Here is a 19,242-nt window from a genome sequence, read left to right as displayed (position 1 = left end):
CATTAACATGAAGGTATATTGGAAGCAGAGCAGCTGGGAGTTGAACCACTGCTCTGATACAGGAAGCCTGTCTCATAGGTGCTGGCTTAACCTGCTGTGCCACAGTGCAGGTCCCTCACATAATTTTACATAATAAGGATCCCTCTCTATTAGTATTGGTGGAAAAACTGACCCCGATGGCATGAATCTAAGAGCACACCTGACAGGAGAGTGAAGGGAAGCCCAGGCAGTGTAGCCACAAACTCATGTTCTGACGAACGCTGGAGAGCTGGTGGGCAGCTGGATGGCAGCTTGGGAGCAGGACATCAGGACTTTTGTGTGCAAGACTCTGGTTCAGCTTTTCCACGGAGAGCCACAGTTCTGGGAAGCGTTGTTGATAGACACTCCTCTGATGTGGTTGCCATGTCCTGTTTTTGTTTTCCTATTTACTAGAGTGGATAAAGTGGTTTTTTTTTTTTTTTTTTTTTTTTTTTTTGTCATTTTACCTAATTTTGTTAGGTTAACAATGCCACACTGAGATTTTTCTTTACTGGGGGATGGGCAGAAAGTAAACCTTGAACTCTCAAAAGCAGCAAATCTAAACTCACAGTGACAAAATAAAGACCCTAAAACCCTAACCCCAAGTTTTGCTGGAGTCTGGTGTCAAGTTATGTAACATGATGCACTTTGTAATCTCCCATGTATGCAAAGTATTATCTTATTTTTAATTATTATATTGGGAAGTAGCTTTAGATTGGAAAAAGAAACTCTGGATCATGAAATGTGTGGTGAGTAGGTGGCCTCAGTCCTGAAACCTGAATCCTGAAGATGCTTCCTATTAAAAATCATAGGGGCCGGTGCTGTGGCTCACTAGGCTAATCCTCCACCTGTGTCACTGGCACACTGGGTTCTAGTCCCGGTCGGGGCACTGATCCTGTCCCGGTTGCCCCTCTTCCAGGCCAGCTCTCTGCTGTGGCCCGGGAGTGCAGTGGAGGATGGCTCAAGTGCTTGGGCCCTGCACCCGCATGGGAGACCAGGAGAAGCACCTGGCTCCTGCCATCAGATCAGTGCGTTGCGCCAGCCGCGGCGGCCATTGGAGGGTGAACCAACGGCAAAGGAAGACCTTTCTCTCTGTCTCTCTGTCTCACTGTCCACTCTGCCTGTCAAAACAAAATTAAAAAATAAAAAAAGTTAAAAAAACAAAAACAAAACAAATCTTGCCTGAAGACAGTGTAAAAAGAGAGAGAAACTCCTCACTAAACCAGCACTCTTTCTACTTTCTCATCCTCCCAAATGAGATAAAGGAATCTCAGCAGATAAAGAAATCGCCACAATGCAGCTTGGAAACAGAATTCCTGGAGTCCACTGCTTTGTTCTAATCACATCAGGGAGTGCGCACAAATGTCACTTGTTTTCACTTCCTGCATCTTGTGCTTTGACATGCTGTTCTGCTGAAAATGCCTTTGCATTTTATCCTCGCTCTGAAAGTATGCTGGAATAGGAGCTGTGCATTGAATCTAGCCACACAAAAGAACAAAATTATTTCAGTATTCTTAGATATTCCAGTCGGACTCAAGATTCAAAAGACAAATACAGACACTTGCACATCAGCCTGGTGTGTGGGTAGAAGCAGAATCAGTGGTGTTCATAGGCATTCCTGGGAGGGGGATGGGCGGGAGCGGGGCCGGGGCATGGCGGGGTCTTCTGTTTACCGGAAGGAGTAACTCTCATCGTCGTATTCCAGCTGATCGTCATCGTCGTCTTCCAGCAGCCCATACTTAAATTTCCGGTAGACGGTGCCGTCTTGGCCCATGTAGACGATGTCATCATCATCGTCCTCATCATAGTCCCGGTCCCTGTACTCGATCACCTGATCCTCTTCAAAGCTAGTGCTCTCTAGGTAGCTGCTCGTCCGGGACGAGTGAGACCGGGTAGGCTCCGCCAGCTTCTCATAGCCAGCCTTTTCTGCTGGCCGGCCCCGGCCCCGAGATTTCTTCCAGATGACCGCGGTCGTCCCAAGCAGCAGCAGCAGCATGACGGAGGAGCTGATAAACAGGGCCGGCTTGGAACTCTCAGCCGCAGGTCCCACCTCACGTCTTCGAAGGATGCACTCATCTGTTGGAAGACAACCCCCAGGGGAGATGGGGGAGGAAAATGGTGGGAAAGAAATGATTCGGGGGAAATTAGTTTCTGAGGGCAAGAATTTCACTTTATTTAAAATCTGAAATATTTGCTTCCCTGTCTCTGATTTTTCTTAGCACACCACTCATCAAATTGCACTACAGACCCACACCATTTAACAGCATTAAGTGTTGGGCTATTTTGTCATTGTGAGAATAGCACAGGCTCTACTTCCACAGGCTAAGAGAGTTGGGATGTTGCTAAGGTGATAGAATCTTCAGGGGTCACCATCATTGACTGAAACATCCTTATGTGGGGCATGACCGTACTCCATAAGAGCCCCAGTCTGTATGATGAAACCAGCTAGCCCTTCCAGAAAGGTCTGGGTGAGCCCAAAGGGAATCCATCCACGTAGCCCAGCATTATCTTGGGTTGTGTTTTGTTATTGCTAAATGCTTTGTTTATTATGCCAACTCTGATGTTTTATAAGACCAAGTCCTCTCCTCAGCTACGCTTAAGCTTGGTCCAACACAACCATTCCATCATTCAACGGCAAGAGCAGGTAGTTTGTGAGACTACTGCCTCTTTCAGCCATGTGGGGCTTTAGAAATAACTTAATCCAAATTGTTGTTTAACAGTCAAACTGAGGTCCAGGAAGAGGAAGTGAATTGTCACATTGTCGGAGATCAGACCTTGTGTGTGGAGCAGCCAGAATTTGAATCCAGAAAAAAAAAAAAAAAATTCAAACCCAGGAATCATAACTTGATGCAGGAGTCTAGAGACAAGATGTCAAGATGCCCTGACAACCGTGTTTTGGCTTCTTGGAGTTTAGTGGCCCTAGTCTGGCAGGAATAGAAGCACTGTCTTCGAATCCAGATTGATTCGTTGATTGATAGGGGATTTCAATATTAATCAAGGTTTCTGAACTGAAGAGCCTGGTTTCCTCTCATTCATCAGCTTCTGTTCTGATGCCTTATAGAGAACATGTAATAACCAAAACAGTGCCGCAGAAGGACTACAACTTTGGTGATAAGCTCATTTTTCTTACTTTTCACTCATTATTTAGGTTGTATGATTTGAGTGATATACCTAAATTTTTCCCCCTATTTTTGCCATCATGATTGCACTCATCATTAGCAATATCAGCACAGAATTTTTCCTTGGAGGAAACAGTAATGCACAGGAGGGATAGATAGCAATTACTTGTGGTGCTGTGAGATAATTACTGCCTGAAGCAGGAGGACCATTGCTGGACCTTTCCAGGTTGTTTCAGTCACCAGGGTCCCCTATGCAATCTTGTCTCTCGGGTCTCCATCTTAGGTCTGTACAGTCCGTGTCAGGCTCTGCAATCTGTTTATTTATTTAAAAAATTTATTTGTCTGGCCTCAAGTGCCAGAGCTGGGTCATGCCAAAGCCAGGAGCAGGAACTCTCTCTGGCTCTCTCACATGACTGGCAGGGGCCCAAGGACTTGGGCCAGCTTCCGTTGCCTTCCCAGGGGCATTAGCAACAAGCTAATTGAACGGGATTTGAACTGGTATTCATATGGGATGTTGGCATTACAGATGGTGCCTTAACCCACTGTGCCACGATGCCAGTCCTGGTATTTTAAAAAAATATTTATTTATTTTATTTATTTGAAAGGCAGAGTGACACACAACAGCCAGGACTGCACCAGGATGAAGCCAGGAGCCAGGAGCTCCATCCAGGTGTCCTACATAGGTGGCAGTGGCCTAAGGACTTGGGTAATCTTCTACTGTTTTTCTAGGCACACTAGCAAGGAGGTAGATCAAAAACAGAGCAGTCCAACTAGCACTCACATGCCAGCCCCTACAATCTTTTTTTTTTTTTTTAAATGATTCATTTTATTTATTTGAAAGGCAGACTTAGAGAGAGAGAGAGAGAGAGAGAGAGAGAGAGAGAGAGAGAGAGGGGAGGGGAGGGGAGGGAGATCTTCCACCTGCTGGTTCACTCCCCAAATGATCCCAATGGCTGGGGCAGGGCCAGGCTGAAGCCAGAAGCCAGAAGCTTCTTCTAGGTCTCCCATGTAGGTTCAGGGTAAAGAGCCACAAAGGGACCAAGAAAGCAGGCTATCTAGTCCTTAGTTGGAACAAGCTTTCAGAAACTCTGCACCCAATATGCGCATACTTCTGGTTTCCTTTAAAGAGACTGATTATTATTAGACCCTGAAGGTGGATGTGTGTGAGGGGCTGGGGAAATCAGCTGCTCAGGGGGTGGGAAAGCTCAAAGAAAGGATTAGTTTTCAGAAAGTTACAATAAAAATGGCTAGTAGAACTTACGGGTCTGGGATTTCGTTTCCTTAAAAAATGGACAGACTCCCATAAATATTATATCTCATCTTGCTAGCTAGTGATATATCTGGACTATAAGGGAAGTATCTACTTCTGGACTATAAGAATGTATTTTAAGAATATATGTTTTTGGGGCCGGCACTGTGGTGTAGCAGGTAAAGTTGCCGCCTGTAGTGCCGGCATCCCTTATGGGCACCTGTTCGAGACCTGGCTGCTCCACTTCCAATCCAGCTCTCTGCTATGGCCTGGGAAAGCAGAAGAAGATGGCCCAAGTCCTTGGGCCCCTGCACCCACGTGGGAGACCCTGAATAAGCTCCTGGCTCCTGGCTTTGGATCAGCGCAGCTCCAGCCATTGCGGCCATCTGGGGAGGGAACTAGTGGATGGAAGACTCTCTCTCTGCCTCTGTCTCTCTGTAACTCTGCCTTTCAAATAAATAAATAAATAAATCTTTAAAAAATTCACTCTTAGTTATATAATAAAAGAATATATGTTTTCTTTTCTTTTTAGAAGGGATTGCTTCATTCAGGATCTTTCTAAGTCTGTGGCCAATGAGAACCAAGTGTCTGCATGGATGAAGTTGGAAGTGGAAGACAGTTGTGGGGCTGGGAATTAATTTGTTCTAAGCTTTCAATGGAAGTTCATTTCTAACATGCCGTAAGTCTCTAATGGGAGGCCTAGATTTGAGCTGACTTCCATAGAACGATTCTTCAACAGAATCAAATAATATTGGCTCCTGTTTCCTTGACAGTCTTTCTTATCCAGAAACAAAGCATTTTTAAAGGAACAAAGTAAATTTATGAACATTAATTCTAGACCTACTTGGGTTCTAATCTTGGAAGCAGCATAGCAGTGGAAATAATTATTTGGGTTTTTCAGTCCAAAAGACCCATATTTACTACCAAATGAGCCTCTTAATATTGCTGTGGTGTTAAGCATCCTAACCCAACCCTTTGAGCCTCAATCTCCCCATCTGTAAAATGGGGTTGATATCTACTTGCGAAGTGAGGTCATGGACCTCAAGTCTCAAGTACAGTAGGTACAGAGCAGGCTCTCAATAACAAGGCAGTCTTACTGATTTTCCTACATTTTCCACCGCCCTCTCCCACTGTTCCTAGCAGCTTCTTGAGGACGTGCCCTCCTGGGCAGTCTGCTCTCCTCTGCCCTCACCAGTGGTGTCCTCGCAGTCACAGCACTCATGGGCGTCAGCGGGATCGGAGGCGTTACAGCACCGGAGGCAGCGGTTGTCGTCCATGTTCAGAAGCAGGTTGGCAGGGCACGTGGTGCAGTTCTTGACGCCAGGTCCCTTGCATTCCATGCAGCTCTCGTGACACTTTGCACAGGTAAATTTCTCTCCCTGTCGAGAACAGTTGGGAAGTTCCTTTTGAGTAACCAGGATTAACATGGCATTGGAGATCTCAGATCCATCTTGTCACCCCAGGAGGGAGGTGTGTGGGGGACAGCAGAGGGATGATGCATTCTGGGTCATTTTGAATTGTGCTGATTGAAAGACAGAACCAACTGTGCAACTGGGTGAAACTATCGCTGGGCCTTGACTCAGACCTGCAAGTAACAATAGTGAAAGGGCTGACATCTAAACAGCTTGAATTGCAAACCCAGTAGCTCCTGGACTGAAGGACAGCTCAGGTCGAGTACTGGTTTTGTCTAGTCCACACTGTGTTGTCCTACACGGTTTAAAACATTTTGCTTTCATTCTCCACACTTCAAAAGTGGGATATTTCACACGTTAGTCAGTTCTTAATTTCTCTTTACAAACAGGAAGCCTTGTCAACACCAGATTCATCCCTCCCACATGGCAGTGTCACAGCGAGAGCTGAGTGGCAATATCGCCCTTTCTGTACTCCCCTAGTTGACACAACCCCAGCACTTGCTGTTACATCACTGACACACAGGTGACCCGTAAACTTCCACTTTCAATCAAGTCTGTATTGTGATGTTTGACCCAGTATCCTCCGCTTATTATGCTATTTACCTGCTTGGCTTCTGTGATTCTTTGGTTCTTGTGGCCCTACCTACCCTAGAAGGATTTAAATTGAGACTGTGCAGTTAACGCAGATAAATGTCTTTGTAAAAAGAAGGAACAAAGTGTCTTCCCTCTTGCATGGTGCTGGAAGCACGAGTTAGGAAAGATACCTTCGTATTTTACTTCTGTAACTTTGAAAGTCACAGAAGAAGAAGGAATACAATGTATGACATATAAAGTATATTTAATTTATTTTAAAGGTCTATATAAATATCTAGACATGTAAATATCTATAAAATATGCATTATGTCTCTAAATATCCAACTTTAATGACAGTAATGTAGGAATTGTAGGACTTTTTGACTGCCCTAATGATATGCAGGAACTGAGCCCATTTTTGTCTCTAGGGAGGAGGAAGGTACACCACTGCCAGCTCCCAATACCTCTCCCACTCTGTATTCCCCAACAAGACAGTCTGAATTGCAGATTCCTCCCATGAGATGGTAATTCCACACACAGGATAAGCAACTTGATGCTCCTTTTCCTGAAAGAAAGAAAAAAAGGAATCTAAGTTATGAGATTGACTTTAGAAAGTTCAACCTCTGTCTTGATTCCAGAACACTTAGGAGCAAGGAATATGTCAAGTAAATTGAAGCAGAAAGGTAAATTGATGGAGGATGTGGGGAGGAAATCTACACAACAGAGTGAAGACTTAAAAATTATGCAATTAGCTCAGTCTATGTAGACTTTCAATCTGGAAGTTAAGGATTGGAGATGACAGGTATTTCAAAACAGAGAAAAGATTTTCAGAGACTGTACAATTATGTAGAAAGTTTCTAAAACCTTGGTTTGTCCTTATGCTATTGTTTAACTAATGTAGAGGGTGATACCGCTGGTGTGGAGGGTCCCAGTACTCAGTGGGTGAATAGAGTGTGATCTGTAATTGACAAACAACACTAGACTTAGAACTTACAATGTTAGGGCTAAAATGATGTAACAGAATATTTTCTCCAGCAGCTCTTAATTTTGGGTGTGATGCTGGTTATATGCCACCTTTGAAATTCTCTTGAAATCTATAAACTCTCTTCTCAGAAATTGACATCCTATTTATTTATTATTTCTTATGTTTAACTTCTTGCCTTTTAATTTTTTGTCATTTCCCATCCAAACTTACTGTTAAAAATTTTAAGCCATTTTTAAAAATTTTGTCTAAAACCTAAAATGTGTACATACTTATGGGGTGCCATGTGATGTTTCAATACCTGTAAACATTATGTAATGTGCACACAAGGTAAACATTTTCCTTCTCAAACATTTAACAATTCTGTATTGTTCACTTATTCAAAGTTATTTATTCTAATTTTTATATTTTTTAAAAAGAAATATACAGTACATTATTATTATGTATCATCACCCTACTGTGAGATAGAACACTTGAATTTTTTACCCCAATCTATTTTTTTTTTTTTGACAGGCAGAGTGGACAGTGAGAGAGAGAGAGAGACAGAGAGAAAGGTCTTCCTTTTGCCATTGGTTCACCCTCCAATGGCCGCTGCAGTAGGCGCGCTGCGGCCGGCGCACCACGCCGATCCGATGGCAGGAGCCAGGTGCTTATCCTGGTCTCCCATGGGGTGCAGGGCCCAAGGACCTGGGCCATCCTCCACTGCACTCCCTAGCCACAGCAGAGAGCTGGCCTGGAAGAGGGGCAACCGGGACAGGATCGGTGCCCCGACCGGGACTAGAACCCGGTGTGCCGGCGCCGCAAGGCGGAGGATTAGCCTACTGAGCCATGGCGCCGGCCTATTATTTTTTTAAATAAATGAAAACTGAGACACTGTCAGGCAACATCACCCATCCAAGGTTACATGGGTAATGATTGAGTCAATATTCAACTTTGTTGACTCATAGTCCAGGGCTCTTTCTACTATAATATCTGTCTTAACCATGAACCACTAGAGAGGAGGTCTGAGTCTACAGGCTTCCCTGTGGAAGTAATACCATAAAGATTTCCTCCTAGGCAGGTGTCAAGGGAAAGCTTCTCAAAGAGGAAGGAGATCTGAACTCTATCTCACTCTATCAGGGGAAACTTAGAGTTCTTGCTGAGCATTTCAAACCAGGAGAGTGAGAGACATGGGTAGAGAATGCACCCAGTTGGATGTGAGTTGGAACTAGATACAGGTCTTCCCATCAGGACTACATGCGTCCTGTAAAGGATGGTTGTTTACAACTGTGAGTCTTGTCTTTCTTACTCACAACGGAGTCAAATGGACTTTTCATGTCTGATCTGGGAGCTCCATCATGTATAATATTTGTGCAGAGTACTGAATTCTGAGTTCTGAACAAGAGCTTAGAGAATAAACAATGACCCAACTACTTCTTAGGTTGGAGGCTGCCTGTAGTGATATAAATCCAAAACCACTCTATTTTCTTACAGAGATTCTCTTCTTACAGAATCTCTTGCATGTTCTGGAATATAAGTGGGATCTGTGATGGAACAAATCATCTTTTCGTATTAATTTCCTACTTTTTCCCAGGCTATATTTTTCTTAAAAATATGCCTAGATGTTTTAATTTGAGTTTTGAAAGTGCAAGAGTTTTATTTTTTTAATGAAGAGAAATTAAGGGTAGATATAAAATCTCACTTATGTGTGAAATCTAAAACAATGGATCTAATAAAAGCAGAGGGTAGAAGGCTGGTCAGAAAGCTCTCATTAAGGTTAGCTACATTTTCTGGAAGATCAGCAGCAGTTTGGCTGAAGCACAGGGAAGGGTACAGCGTGCCAGCTTTTGGTGACCAATCAGTGACTCCATTTGTATCTCCTGCATAGATTTACTGCAAAACCTGCAACCTAGGGTACACGGAGTCTTTTTCAAAAGGCAGTTTGTTAATTTCCAGAATGTTTTCAAGTTTAGCACTCTATGTCTGTCATTGCTTCTTTTTTTTTTTTTTTTGACAGGTAGAGTTAGACAGTGAAAGAGAGAGACAGAGAGAAAGGTCTTCCTTCTGTTGGTTCACCCCACAAATGGCCACCATGGCCGGCGTGCTGCACCGATCCAAAGCCAGGAGCCAGGTGCTTCCTCCTGGTCTCCCATGCAGGTGCAGGGCCCAAGCACTTGGGCCATCCTCCACTGCACTCCCGGGCCACAGCAGAGAGCTGGCCTGGAAGAGGGGCAACCGGGACAGAACCGGCACCCCAACTGGGACTAGAACCCTGGGTGCCAGCACCGCAGGTGGAGAATTAGCCAAGTGAGCCGCGGTGCTGGCCCTGTCATTACTTCTAAGGATCTACAAGAATTCTGAGACTTAAAGACAGACATTTCGGCATTTTCTTAAAATTCAGAACAGCTCACCATCTGCTTTCCCTCCACTTGACCCATGGGATGAATTCAACAAGTGCAGAGTAGTTCCTGGGGTCAAACTGTGTTGTGGTATCAGTAAGAATTGCTCCAATCCCCACAAAAATCTTAAAAGGCTACTGTTGTCCTGCTCTAATTGGCTGATGTTAAGAGACATTAACTTTGCTATAACTAGTACTCCAACAGTATTTTTCACTTTGTGTTGTTATGTGAGGGCAAACTGTTGAAATCTTTACTTTATATATACTAAACTGATTTTCTGTATATAAAGAGAATTGAAAATGAATCTTGATGTGAATGGAAGGGGAGAGGGAACGGGAAAGGGGAGGGTTGCGGGTGGGAGGGAAGTTATGGGGGGGAAGCCATTGTAATCCATAAGCTGTACTTTGGAAATTTATATTCATTAAATAAAAGATAAAAAAAACATAAAAAAAAGAGACATTAACTTACCTAATAACAGTAGCCTGTTCTTAATTAAAAATCAAATGCTCCCACCATTAGCCCATTGCATTAAGGATTGGAATTAGGACTTTCAGATTCAGCATATCAAAGTTCATTATTTTATCTGGCAACCCTAGTTGGAACACATGTTTCATAATTCAGTTTTGATGGTATCAGAGATACATTCAATTCTTCAAAGAACCTTTCAGAAAGCCAATAGTTACCACCATATGGCCAACGACAGTGTCAACTTCCTACCAACCTCATCTACACTAATTCATGTATTCTCTCATTTGTTACCTCATTCTGATTAGAAGTTTAGAGAGGCAACCATATGTGTCTCTTTTTTCATTGCAGAGAACACATAGTAATGATTACTTAATACAGTTTGCTTGGAAGGCCAATTCTTTCCATGGGTGGAATCAACTGTGGATGATTATTGGCAATGTAACTTCCCACCACTCCTAGCTCACTCCTAATATATATATATATATATATATATATATATATATATATATTCTCTCATTTGTTATCTTATTGTGATTACAAGTTTTGAGTGGCAGCCATATGTGTCCCTGGAAAGAAAAAAATATATTAGTGATTACATAACACAGTTTGTTTGGAAAGCTGGCTTTCATAGGTTGGAGTCAGTTGTGGATGGACAAACACTGGGAACCACTGTGTGGTAGAGTTTTGTGGAATAGCCTTAGGGGTTGCCTGGAAATGGTGGGGAGGCAAGCAGAGGGGTATTAGATGTGTCTGTAAGATCGATCCTTTGCTCCAATCTAAGATAAATCTGCCCTGATCAGTTTACACAAAAGGATTTGTCCAAAGATTTCATCTGAAGGAGGTAGCCACCTCTAAAATATCATTTCAGACCATCGCTCTAGATTATTGTGTGCTGTCCACAGCTATAGCTGCTAGCCCCATATGGCTATGGAGTACTTGAAATGTGCCTAGTCTGACTTGGACTGTACTTCAAATGAAAGTAAATATTGTATTTTAAAAACAGTGAAAGGAAAGAATGTAAAGTATTTCAATTTTTGTGTTGACTATACATTGAAGTGATAATATTTTATAAATATCAAATAAAAATATTATTAAAATTAATTATAGTTATGTATTTCTTAATATTATTGTACAATTTTAGATTACATGAATAGCTTGCAGTTTGTTTTTATTGGACAATGCTAATATATGACTAAGTTACAATTACAACACATTAAACTAACCTGGGACTTTAACTATCTTGTTCACAGTTGTATGGACATTGTCTAGGCTCAGGGCTGGCCAAATAGTTGTTAAATAAGCAAGTGGATGAAGGAATTCACAGAGTTCTAGGGGAACAGAGGATGTAGGGTTAGGGAAGGCATTCTGAAGGGAATGCTGACTCTAATGTATCAAAAAGAAGTAGCCAGCAGAACAGCCTGGAGAAAGTGTTCTCTGGAGAGAGAGAGAGGTAGGGCAAAGTTGGTTTATTTTCATAATAATAATTCTTTGGTTAGAGGAAGGGAGAAGATACGATGAGAGATGATACTGAATGTGAAAAGAATTTCATGATGAATTAAGTTGGTACCCTGAAATCAGTGGAGAGCTGTTTCTCAACTGACAGGAGTCATTATGATATCCGTTGTGTACAAAGATCAATCTAAGATACAATGGAGGATTAATTGGTTACAGGGTGCCTATCACTGGAGTTAGGAAGATGAATTGAATTGGCAATTATTTAGGTAATGAGTAAGAATGAAGGCAGTAACACTTGACACCCAAGAGATGAAAAATGAAATTAGGAGACATTTATGGGGTAGATTTTGTAGTTTGTGGGGACAAATTGAATGTGGGGTTTGAGAGCTAGGAGCAAGGGAAATTCACAGGTTATTGTCTTGGGACATTGGGTGGGTAGCATCAAAATAGAAAGACAGGAAAAAGTGGTCAAGAAAACCATTTGGGGAAGAGAAGTATATTTGGGTACATTAAAACATAGGTGATAATGGAAGTCACTTTCAGTTTAGAGATGGCTATTCCCAAGTATATGTGAGTTGCAGATGGAAAGAAGTTATTTTTAAATCCTATCATGAGTGCTTAGGATGGGGCCGGCGCCATGGCACACTGGGTTAATCCTCCACCTGTGGCGCCAGCATCTCATGTGGGCACTGGTTCTAGTCCCAGTTGCTCCTCTTCCAGTCCAGCTCTCTGCTGTGGCCCGGGAGTGCAGTGGAGGATGGCCCAAGTGCTTGGGCCCTGCACCCGCATGGGAGACCAGGAGGAAGCACCTGGCTCCTGGCTTTGGATCAGAGCAGTGCCAGCCGTAGTGGCCATTTGGGGAGTGAACAACGGAAGGAAGACCTTTCACTCTGTCTCTCTCTGTGATTCTGTCAAATAAAAATAAAATAAAAATCTTAAAAAAAAAAAAAAAGAGTGCTCAGGAAGTCAGCTCATAGCTTGACAGCAAGTGACTGAAGGTCTTCTCCCAGCATGGGAAAACAGATGGTTTCTCTTCTTGTCCTTAGTCCTTGGTATTTCTATAGTGTCAACCTCCTGCTCCAAAATGAATCATTTTGGAAGGAAAAGAAAGTAAATTTAGAAGCAGACTCCAACAGGTTGGCTTTTGCATGTTTCATTCAACAGTCTTAAGTGTCTGTTTCCACCAAAAATTAGTCTTAAATACAATCTCTGGCATTTAGATTAATAGAAGGAAGTAGGGCAATAATTTAGGGCATCACCTTCTTAGAAGCTGTGTAAGTTCAGATTCTATCGATTGCATTTATTCCAATGATATTGAAATGGTAGAATAAATACAAATAGATGGATGGGCTACAAAACAAGATGCAGGGACTGGCGTTGTGGCACAGTGGGTTAAGTTGCTATCTGCAGTCCCAGCATCCAATATGGTCACTGGTTCAAGTCCTGGCTGTTCCACTTCCAATTGAGTTCCCTGCTAATGTGCCTGGGAAGGCAGTGAAGGATGGCCCAAGTAGTTGGGACCCTGTACCCATTTGGGAGACCTAGATGAAATTCCTGACTCCTGACTTTGGCCTGACTCAGCCCTGTGCGTTGCGGCCATTTGGAAGATGAACCAGGTCCTCTCTCTCTCTCTCTCTCTCATTCTGTAATTCTTTTTTTTTTTTTTTTTTGACAGGCAGAGAGGACAGTGAGAGAGAGAGAGACAGAGAGAAAGGTCTTCCTTTTGCCGTTGGTTCACCCTCTAATGGCAGCTGCGGTAACGCGCTACGGCCGGCACACCGCGCTGATCCGATGGCAGGAGCCAGGTGCTTCTCCTGGTCTCCCATGGGGTGCAGGGCCCAAGGACTTGGGCCATCCTCCACTGCACTCCCTGGCCACAGCAGAGAGCTGGCCTGGAAGAGGGGCAACCGGGACAGGATCGGTGCCCCGACCGGGACTAGAACCTGGTGTGCCAGCACCACAAGGCGGAGGATTAGCCTAGTGAGCCTCAGCGCCGGCTCTTTTTTTTCTTTTTTAAATATTTGTTTATTTTACTTGAAAGTCACAGTTATACAGAGAGAAGGGAGGCAGAGAGGGAGGTCTTCCATCTGCTGGTTCACTCCCCAGATAGCTGCAACGGCTGGAGCTGCACCGATCCAAAGCCAGGAGCCAGGAGCTTCTTCCAGGTCTCCCATGTGGGTGCAGGGGCCCAAGGACTTGGACCATCTTCCACTGCTTTCCCAGGCCATAGCAGACAGCTGGATTGGAAGTAAAGCAGCCGAGTCTCTAACCGGTGCCCATATGGGATGTCAGCACTGCAGGCAGCGGTTTAACCTGCTGCACCACAGCGCTGGCCCCTACACGCACATTTTTAACACACGAACTGACAGTTGTTAGCTCAAATATCACCATAGTATTTAAGGTTATCCTATAAGAAATCAAGAGCTGGATCTGAAGTGGAGCAGCCAGATCTTGAACTGCCGCCCATATGGGACGCAGGCACCGCAGGCGGCGGCTTAACCTGCTATGCCACAGTGCTGGTCCCTCATTATGTAATTCTTTAAAAACAAACAAGATGCAGTCTCTTTGGATCAGAAAGGGAATATAAATACAAAAAACTAATTCGATGCACGCCCCCACCTGCTCTGCTCCAGGACTAGAAGTAGGCAATTGTGGCTGTAAATTCAACTATTCTACTCTCATAGGAACCAAAAGTATTTCACGTGAGACACAGCAAAATTCAGGCTTGGAGTTTCAATCAGGAGTGAGGGTGAGACTCTGCCTGAACAGACCTCACCCCTTGACAAGACTTCACCCCTGACAAGAAACTTCCCTGAGAGCTGACTGCAATGCTGATGGGATCTGTGTTTCATCAGTGTCACCCCTAAAAACATTGGAACTTCTGTCCCTGGACTGTTTCAGGCTGGAGGCAGGAGTAGAGTTAACAGAAAAGCTTCTAGGCCAAAAGTAAGAACAGAGAAAGAGAGAGAGAGTGTAAGAATGAAAACTGGACTCTCCCATACACAATGAATTTAAAACCAACATTCCAAAGAATATGGATAAAATCAAGGCTGGGAAGACAGTGAACATAATCAACCCTTAAAACACAGAGTTACTGTAGATAATAATTTCATAGAAAAGTTTGACAAAATCTTTAAAATCAGTATGTTTAAGATGCTAAAAATATGTGAATATATAATACTCATAAATACTAAATTTGAAATACAAACAGGAAGATGTGAAATAGAAATAGATTTGAAAAATAATTAGAAATCTTAAGAATAAAATACATAGTTACTTAAAAATAAAAATACTCATAATAGATAGGTTGAACTTTTAAAATTATTTATTCACTTATTTGAGAGGTAGAGAGAAAGAGAGAGTGAGAGTGAGCTTGAATGAGCTCTTATCCACTGGTTCACTCTTCAAATGCCTGCAGGTGCTGGTTTAGGCTAAAGCTGGGAGCCAGGAACTCCATCCAGGACTCCCACGTGGATGATAGGAATCTAATTCCTTGAGCCATCACCCTGCCTCCTAGAGTACACATTAGCAGAAAGCTGGAATTGGAGCAGAGCTGGTGTTAAACCCAAGCACCCCAATACAGGATCTGGGCATCCCAACCAGCATCTTAACCACTATCCTACGTGCCTGCCCCAAGGCTAAACTTTAGACCAAACACAGAGACCAAATTAAGGAACTGGACTATAGTGCTGAAGAATTAACATAGTACACCTTGTAGAGAGTCAAAGAACTAAAATCATAAAACAAGTTGCAGTCGGCGTGTTGATGTAGTGGGTTAAGTCGCTGCTCACAATGCCTGCATTCTATGTGGGTGCCTGGCTGCTCCACTTCCAATCCAGCTCTCTGCTAATATGCCTGGGAAATCAGTGGAAGATGGCCCAAGTGCTTAGGCCCCTGTACCCACATGGGAGACTTGGAAAAAGCTCCTGACTCTAGGTTTCCTTCTGGCCCAGTCTCAGCCGTTGTGGTCATTTGGAGAGTAATCCAGCAGATTGCAGATTCTTTCTCCATTTCTCCCTCTCTCTCTATAACTTTGCCTTTCAAGTCAATCAATCAAAACAGTAGGTGGGAGACTCAGAGGACAGATCAAGAAATGCTGAACCAGAGATTCTCAGACAAGGAAGATGGAGGGAAGGGTGGGGAAGCAATATATGAAGGTATAATAGCTGGATATCATCCAATTTACAGAAAGATAGTAGGACTTATTTGTTTCTAATCATCCCTTCACTCCCTCAACAAACTCCTATGAGCACTGAACTATGTGTTACGTACTAGACTAGGAACCAGGGATACAACAAAATGAATGTAGAATAAAGCTTGCCCTTTGAGGGCCTCACACTTAGTAGGAGAGGTGGACATGTTTCATTAACTGCATGGGGCCCACATTGCAGAACACTGGGTGAAATAACCATGAGATCCCATATCAAAGTGCCAGTCTCAGTCATGGCTGCACAGCTTCCCATCCAGCTTCCTGCTAATGGGAAAGCAATGGATGACGGCTCAAGTAATTGGATCCTGGCTACCCAGATGGGAGATCCAGATGAGTTCCAGCTCCTGGTTTCAGACTGGCCCTCCTGGCTATTGTGGGCATTTGGAGAATAAACCAGAGGATGGGAGATTCTCTCTCTCTCTCTCTCTCTGTCTCTGTATCTCCGCCTTTTGAATAAATAAATGTTTCTTTAAAAACATGTAAAAATGCTATGATAAAATGGTGTATTACAGAATCCAGAAGAAGGAGGAAGACTATTTCTTGGAGGACTAACAAAAGCTTCAATCTGGCCTATGATCTGATAATTTCACAGTATTGCTTTTCTAGAAGAGGAAACAAAAGGTGGAGGCATAAAAAGTGCTTGGCCTATCTGGCGGCTGCTCAGTGGTTCTTGCAGTTCTAGGTGGTTCTAGAATACATGGAATACATGGAAGAAAAGAGATATGTTAAAGGGACTGACTGGGGAAAGATTTTAATCACTTCTACAACATAAAATGGAGAGTTGTAACAAGTTCTTAAATATGATGGCGAGGGTCATAGGATGGCTTTTCCTTGAAAACAAATTCAATATAAAACTAATTGGTATCCAAAGGATTTTTAAGTGAAATTTCCTGGTTATAAGATTTATATAAAATAAAGATTAATGGGGCAGGTGTTTGGCGTAGTGTTTAAGATGCTGCTTGGGACAACTGCATTCCAAGTATAGTGCCTGGGTTTGAGTCCTGGCTCTGCTCACAGTTCAGGCTTTCTGCTAATCACTTCAGGTGATGACCCAAGAAATAGGGTTCCTGAAACTCACTTGGGAGACCCAGACTGAATTCCTGGCCCTTGGATTTGGCCTGGTCCAGCCCTGGCTGTTGATAGCATTTGGGGAGTGAATCAGTGGATGGTAGATTCCGCCCCCCCTTCTCTCTCAGTGTCTCTTTCTTTTATTTATTTATATTATATTTATTTGAAAGAGTTACACATTAGAGAGAAGGAGAGGCAGAGAGAGAGATCTTCCATCGGCTAGTTCATTCCCCAAATGGCTGCAACAGCTGGTGCTGTGCCAATCCAAAACCAGGAGCCAAGAGCTTCCTCAGGGTCTTCTCATGCAGGTGCAGGGGCCCAACGACTTGGGCCATCTTCTACTGCTTTCCCAGGCCATAGCAGAGAGCTGGATTCAAAGTAGAGCAGCTGGGACCTGAACTGGTGCCCACTGCAGGCGGCAGTGTTACCCACTACACCACAGTGCCGGCCCCTCTCAGTGTCTCTTTCTATCTCTCTCCTTTCAAATAGATTTTTTTTTTTAATTTCACAAAAAGAAACTAACACGGCCACAATAATTTTGGAAATTACAAGAATGTGCCCTATTAGCTATTAATGTTTTTCTGGAAAGTTTTAACAATTAAATTATTATAGGAGTATTTCTTTCTTAAATATTGAGAATTCATAGCAATCACCTTCTTATGGCAAGTTATAGAGTACATGAGCAAACTTAAATTCAAGAATAATTGCACTGTCATTTGTGTTCAGGATTCCTGGGGGGTTGGTGACAAAACCAGAACTGGTTGACCTACCGGCTACTTCCAAAAGTGTGATAGGTGATACTGAGAAGGGATAAATAGATCTAATTAGAGAAACATGGAGGAAGAAGAATTGGCAGACCTTGAAGTTCAGCTTAGTTGGGGGTAGTGGGTTGTGCAGGAGGCACTGTAGGGATCAGCACTGTAGCCCCAGTACCACGGAGTCTAAGGATCTCTGTGACAGCCAGCCAAGTGTCCAGAAAGAGGAGTGGAGCTTGGAAGAGCCTGAAGCAGGAGTCATTGCGGTGTGGAAGTAGTGAAAATAAATGGATTTCCTCAGGCAGAGTCAACAGGTAGAGGACAATGATGCAGTAGGTGAACGCTTGCTGGAGGAGATAAGGCTTGCATCTGGGCTTTGAAGAGTGGGAGACTCTGAGGGGTAGCAGGGCATGGTGGGAGCAACATAGCTTAGAAGGAGGATGCAGAAGCTAAGAGCCAACAGCAGGTGCTGATGCTGGAGACGCCTGGATGCAAGGTTGGGAAGGGAGAGAGAGGCAAAGCAGGATGGGAACTTTTTTATTTTTTCATGGACATAGCAATAGATACATTCTCACCTTTGCACGTATCACAAGTCGGGTGGCATCTCTCACAGGTCTGCGTGCTTTGTTCTGCATAGTAATGCTTTGGGCAGGTGCGGTAACACTCTCCCTTGGAGCGCAGCAGAAAGAAAAACGTATCGCAGGACAGGCAGTCCGTGGGCCGTGGGCCCTGACAGGCCCTGCAGTTCTTGTTGCACCTCTCACACTGGCCGGTGGAGTTTTCTCTGTAGTATCTGAAACCAAGGTGGGGGGCGAAGACGGATCACAGTTATCCCTTGCTGCCTCTGGGGAACTGGTTCCAGGATCTCCCTTGGGTACCAAAATCCACAGATACTGAAGTTCCTCATATAAAATGACATCGCCATACTTTAAATCGTCTCTATAGGTAGTTATGGTATTTAATCCAATGCAAATGCTATGAAAATAGTTGTTTTATTATTTTGTTTAGGGAGCACTGACAAGAAAAACATCTATACACTTGTATGTTCAATAAGATGAAATTTATTTTTTGGGAGGTTGGTATTTTAGATCCTCAGTTACATGTGAAACCTTTGAACACAAAAGTCAATTTACTGAGCTTTGCTGCTGAATCGGGTGTGGTGGGAAAAGCATGGTTAATCAGATAGGGTTCATTTATAACTGTGTGACTTTGGCCTCGGTACTTAACTCATTGAATTTATTACTACTATACTGATGAATCCAATGATTCTCAGTCTTCTTATCACTAAATTGGGCATTATAATCCCTCTCTTGCCATTTATGGGGATTAACACATCTGAAAAGACTTAGCACTTACCTGCTGCCTAAGCTCCCATAGTAACTTTGGCCTTAAAGAACCTTCTCTGGGGGTAAATATCCAAAATTATGTGTGTTGAAACAGAATTACATACCAAAGCAAAGAGATGTAGTAGATGAGGCTTATGCAATACATGTGGAACATTGATTTTGCCTAGGAATAATCTCTCATTTATTCTACTTTAATGGCCTGTTTCTCT

General features: G+C 43.3%; 1 protein-coding gene across 1 annotated transcript in view; it reads right to left on the bottom strand.

Moving 5' to 3' along the window:
* Positions 1–1,687: 1,687 nt before the first annotated feature.
* The window catches only part of PCSK5 (proprotein convertase subtilisin/kexin type 5), a 434,133-nt gene continuing 416,578 nt past the window's right edge, over positions 1,688–19,242 (bottom strand). Inside the window, exons 35-38 of the mRNA XM_062208432.1 lie at positions 18,263–18,480; positions 6,836–6,936; positions 5,579–5,765; positions 1,688–2,094 (exon numbers count right to left, since the gene is read on the bottom strand). Coding sequence (XP_062064416.1) covers positions 1,688–2,094; positions 5,579–5,765; positions 6,836–6,936; positions 18,263–18,480 — 913 coding nt within the window. The remainder of the gene's footprint in view (positions 2,095–5,578; positions 5,766–6,835; positions 6,937–18,262; positions 18,481–19,242) is intronic.

Source organism: Lepus europaeus, chromosome 12 (genome assembly GCF_033115175.1).
Source record: "Lepus europaeus isolate LE1 chromosome 12, mLepTim1.pri, whole genome shotgun sequence".
NCBI lineage: Eukaryota > Metazoa > Chordata > Mammalia > Lagomorpha > Leporidae > Lepus > Lepus europaeus.
This window is presented reverse-complemented; position numbering and strand designations above follow the sequence as displayed.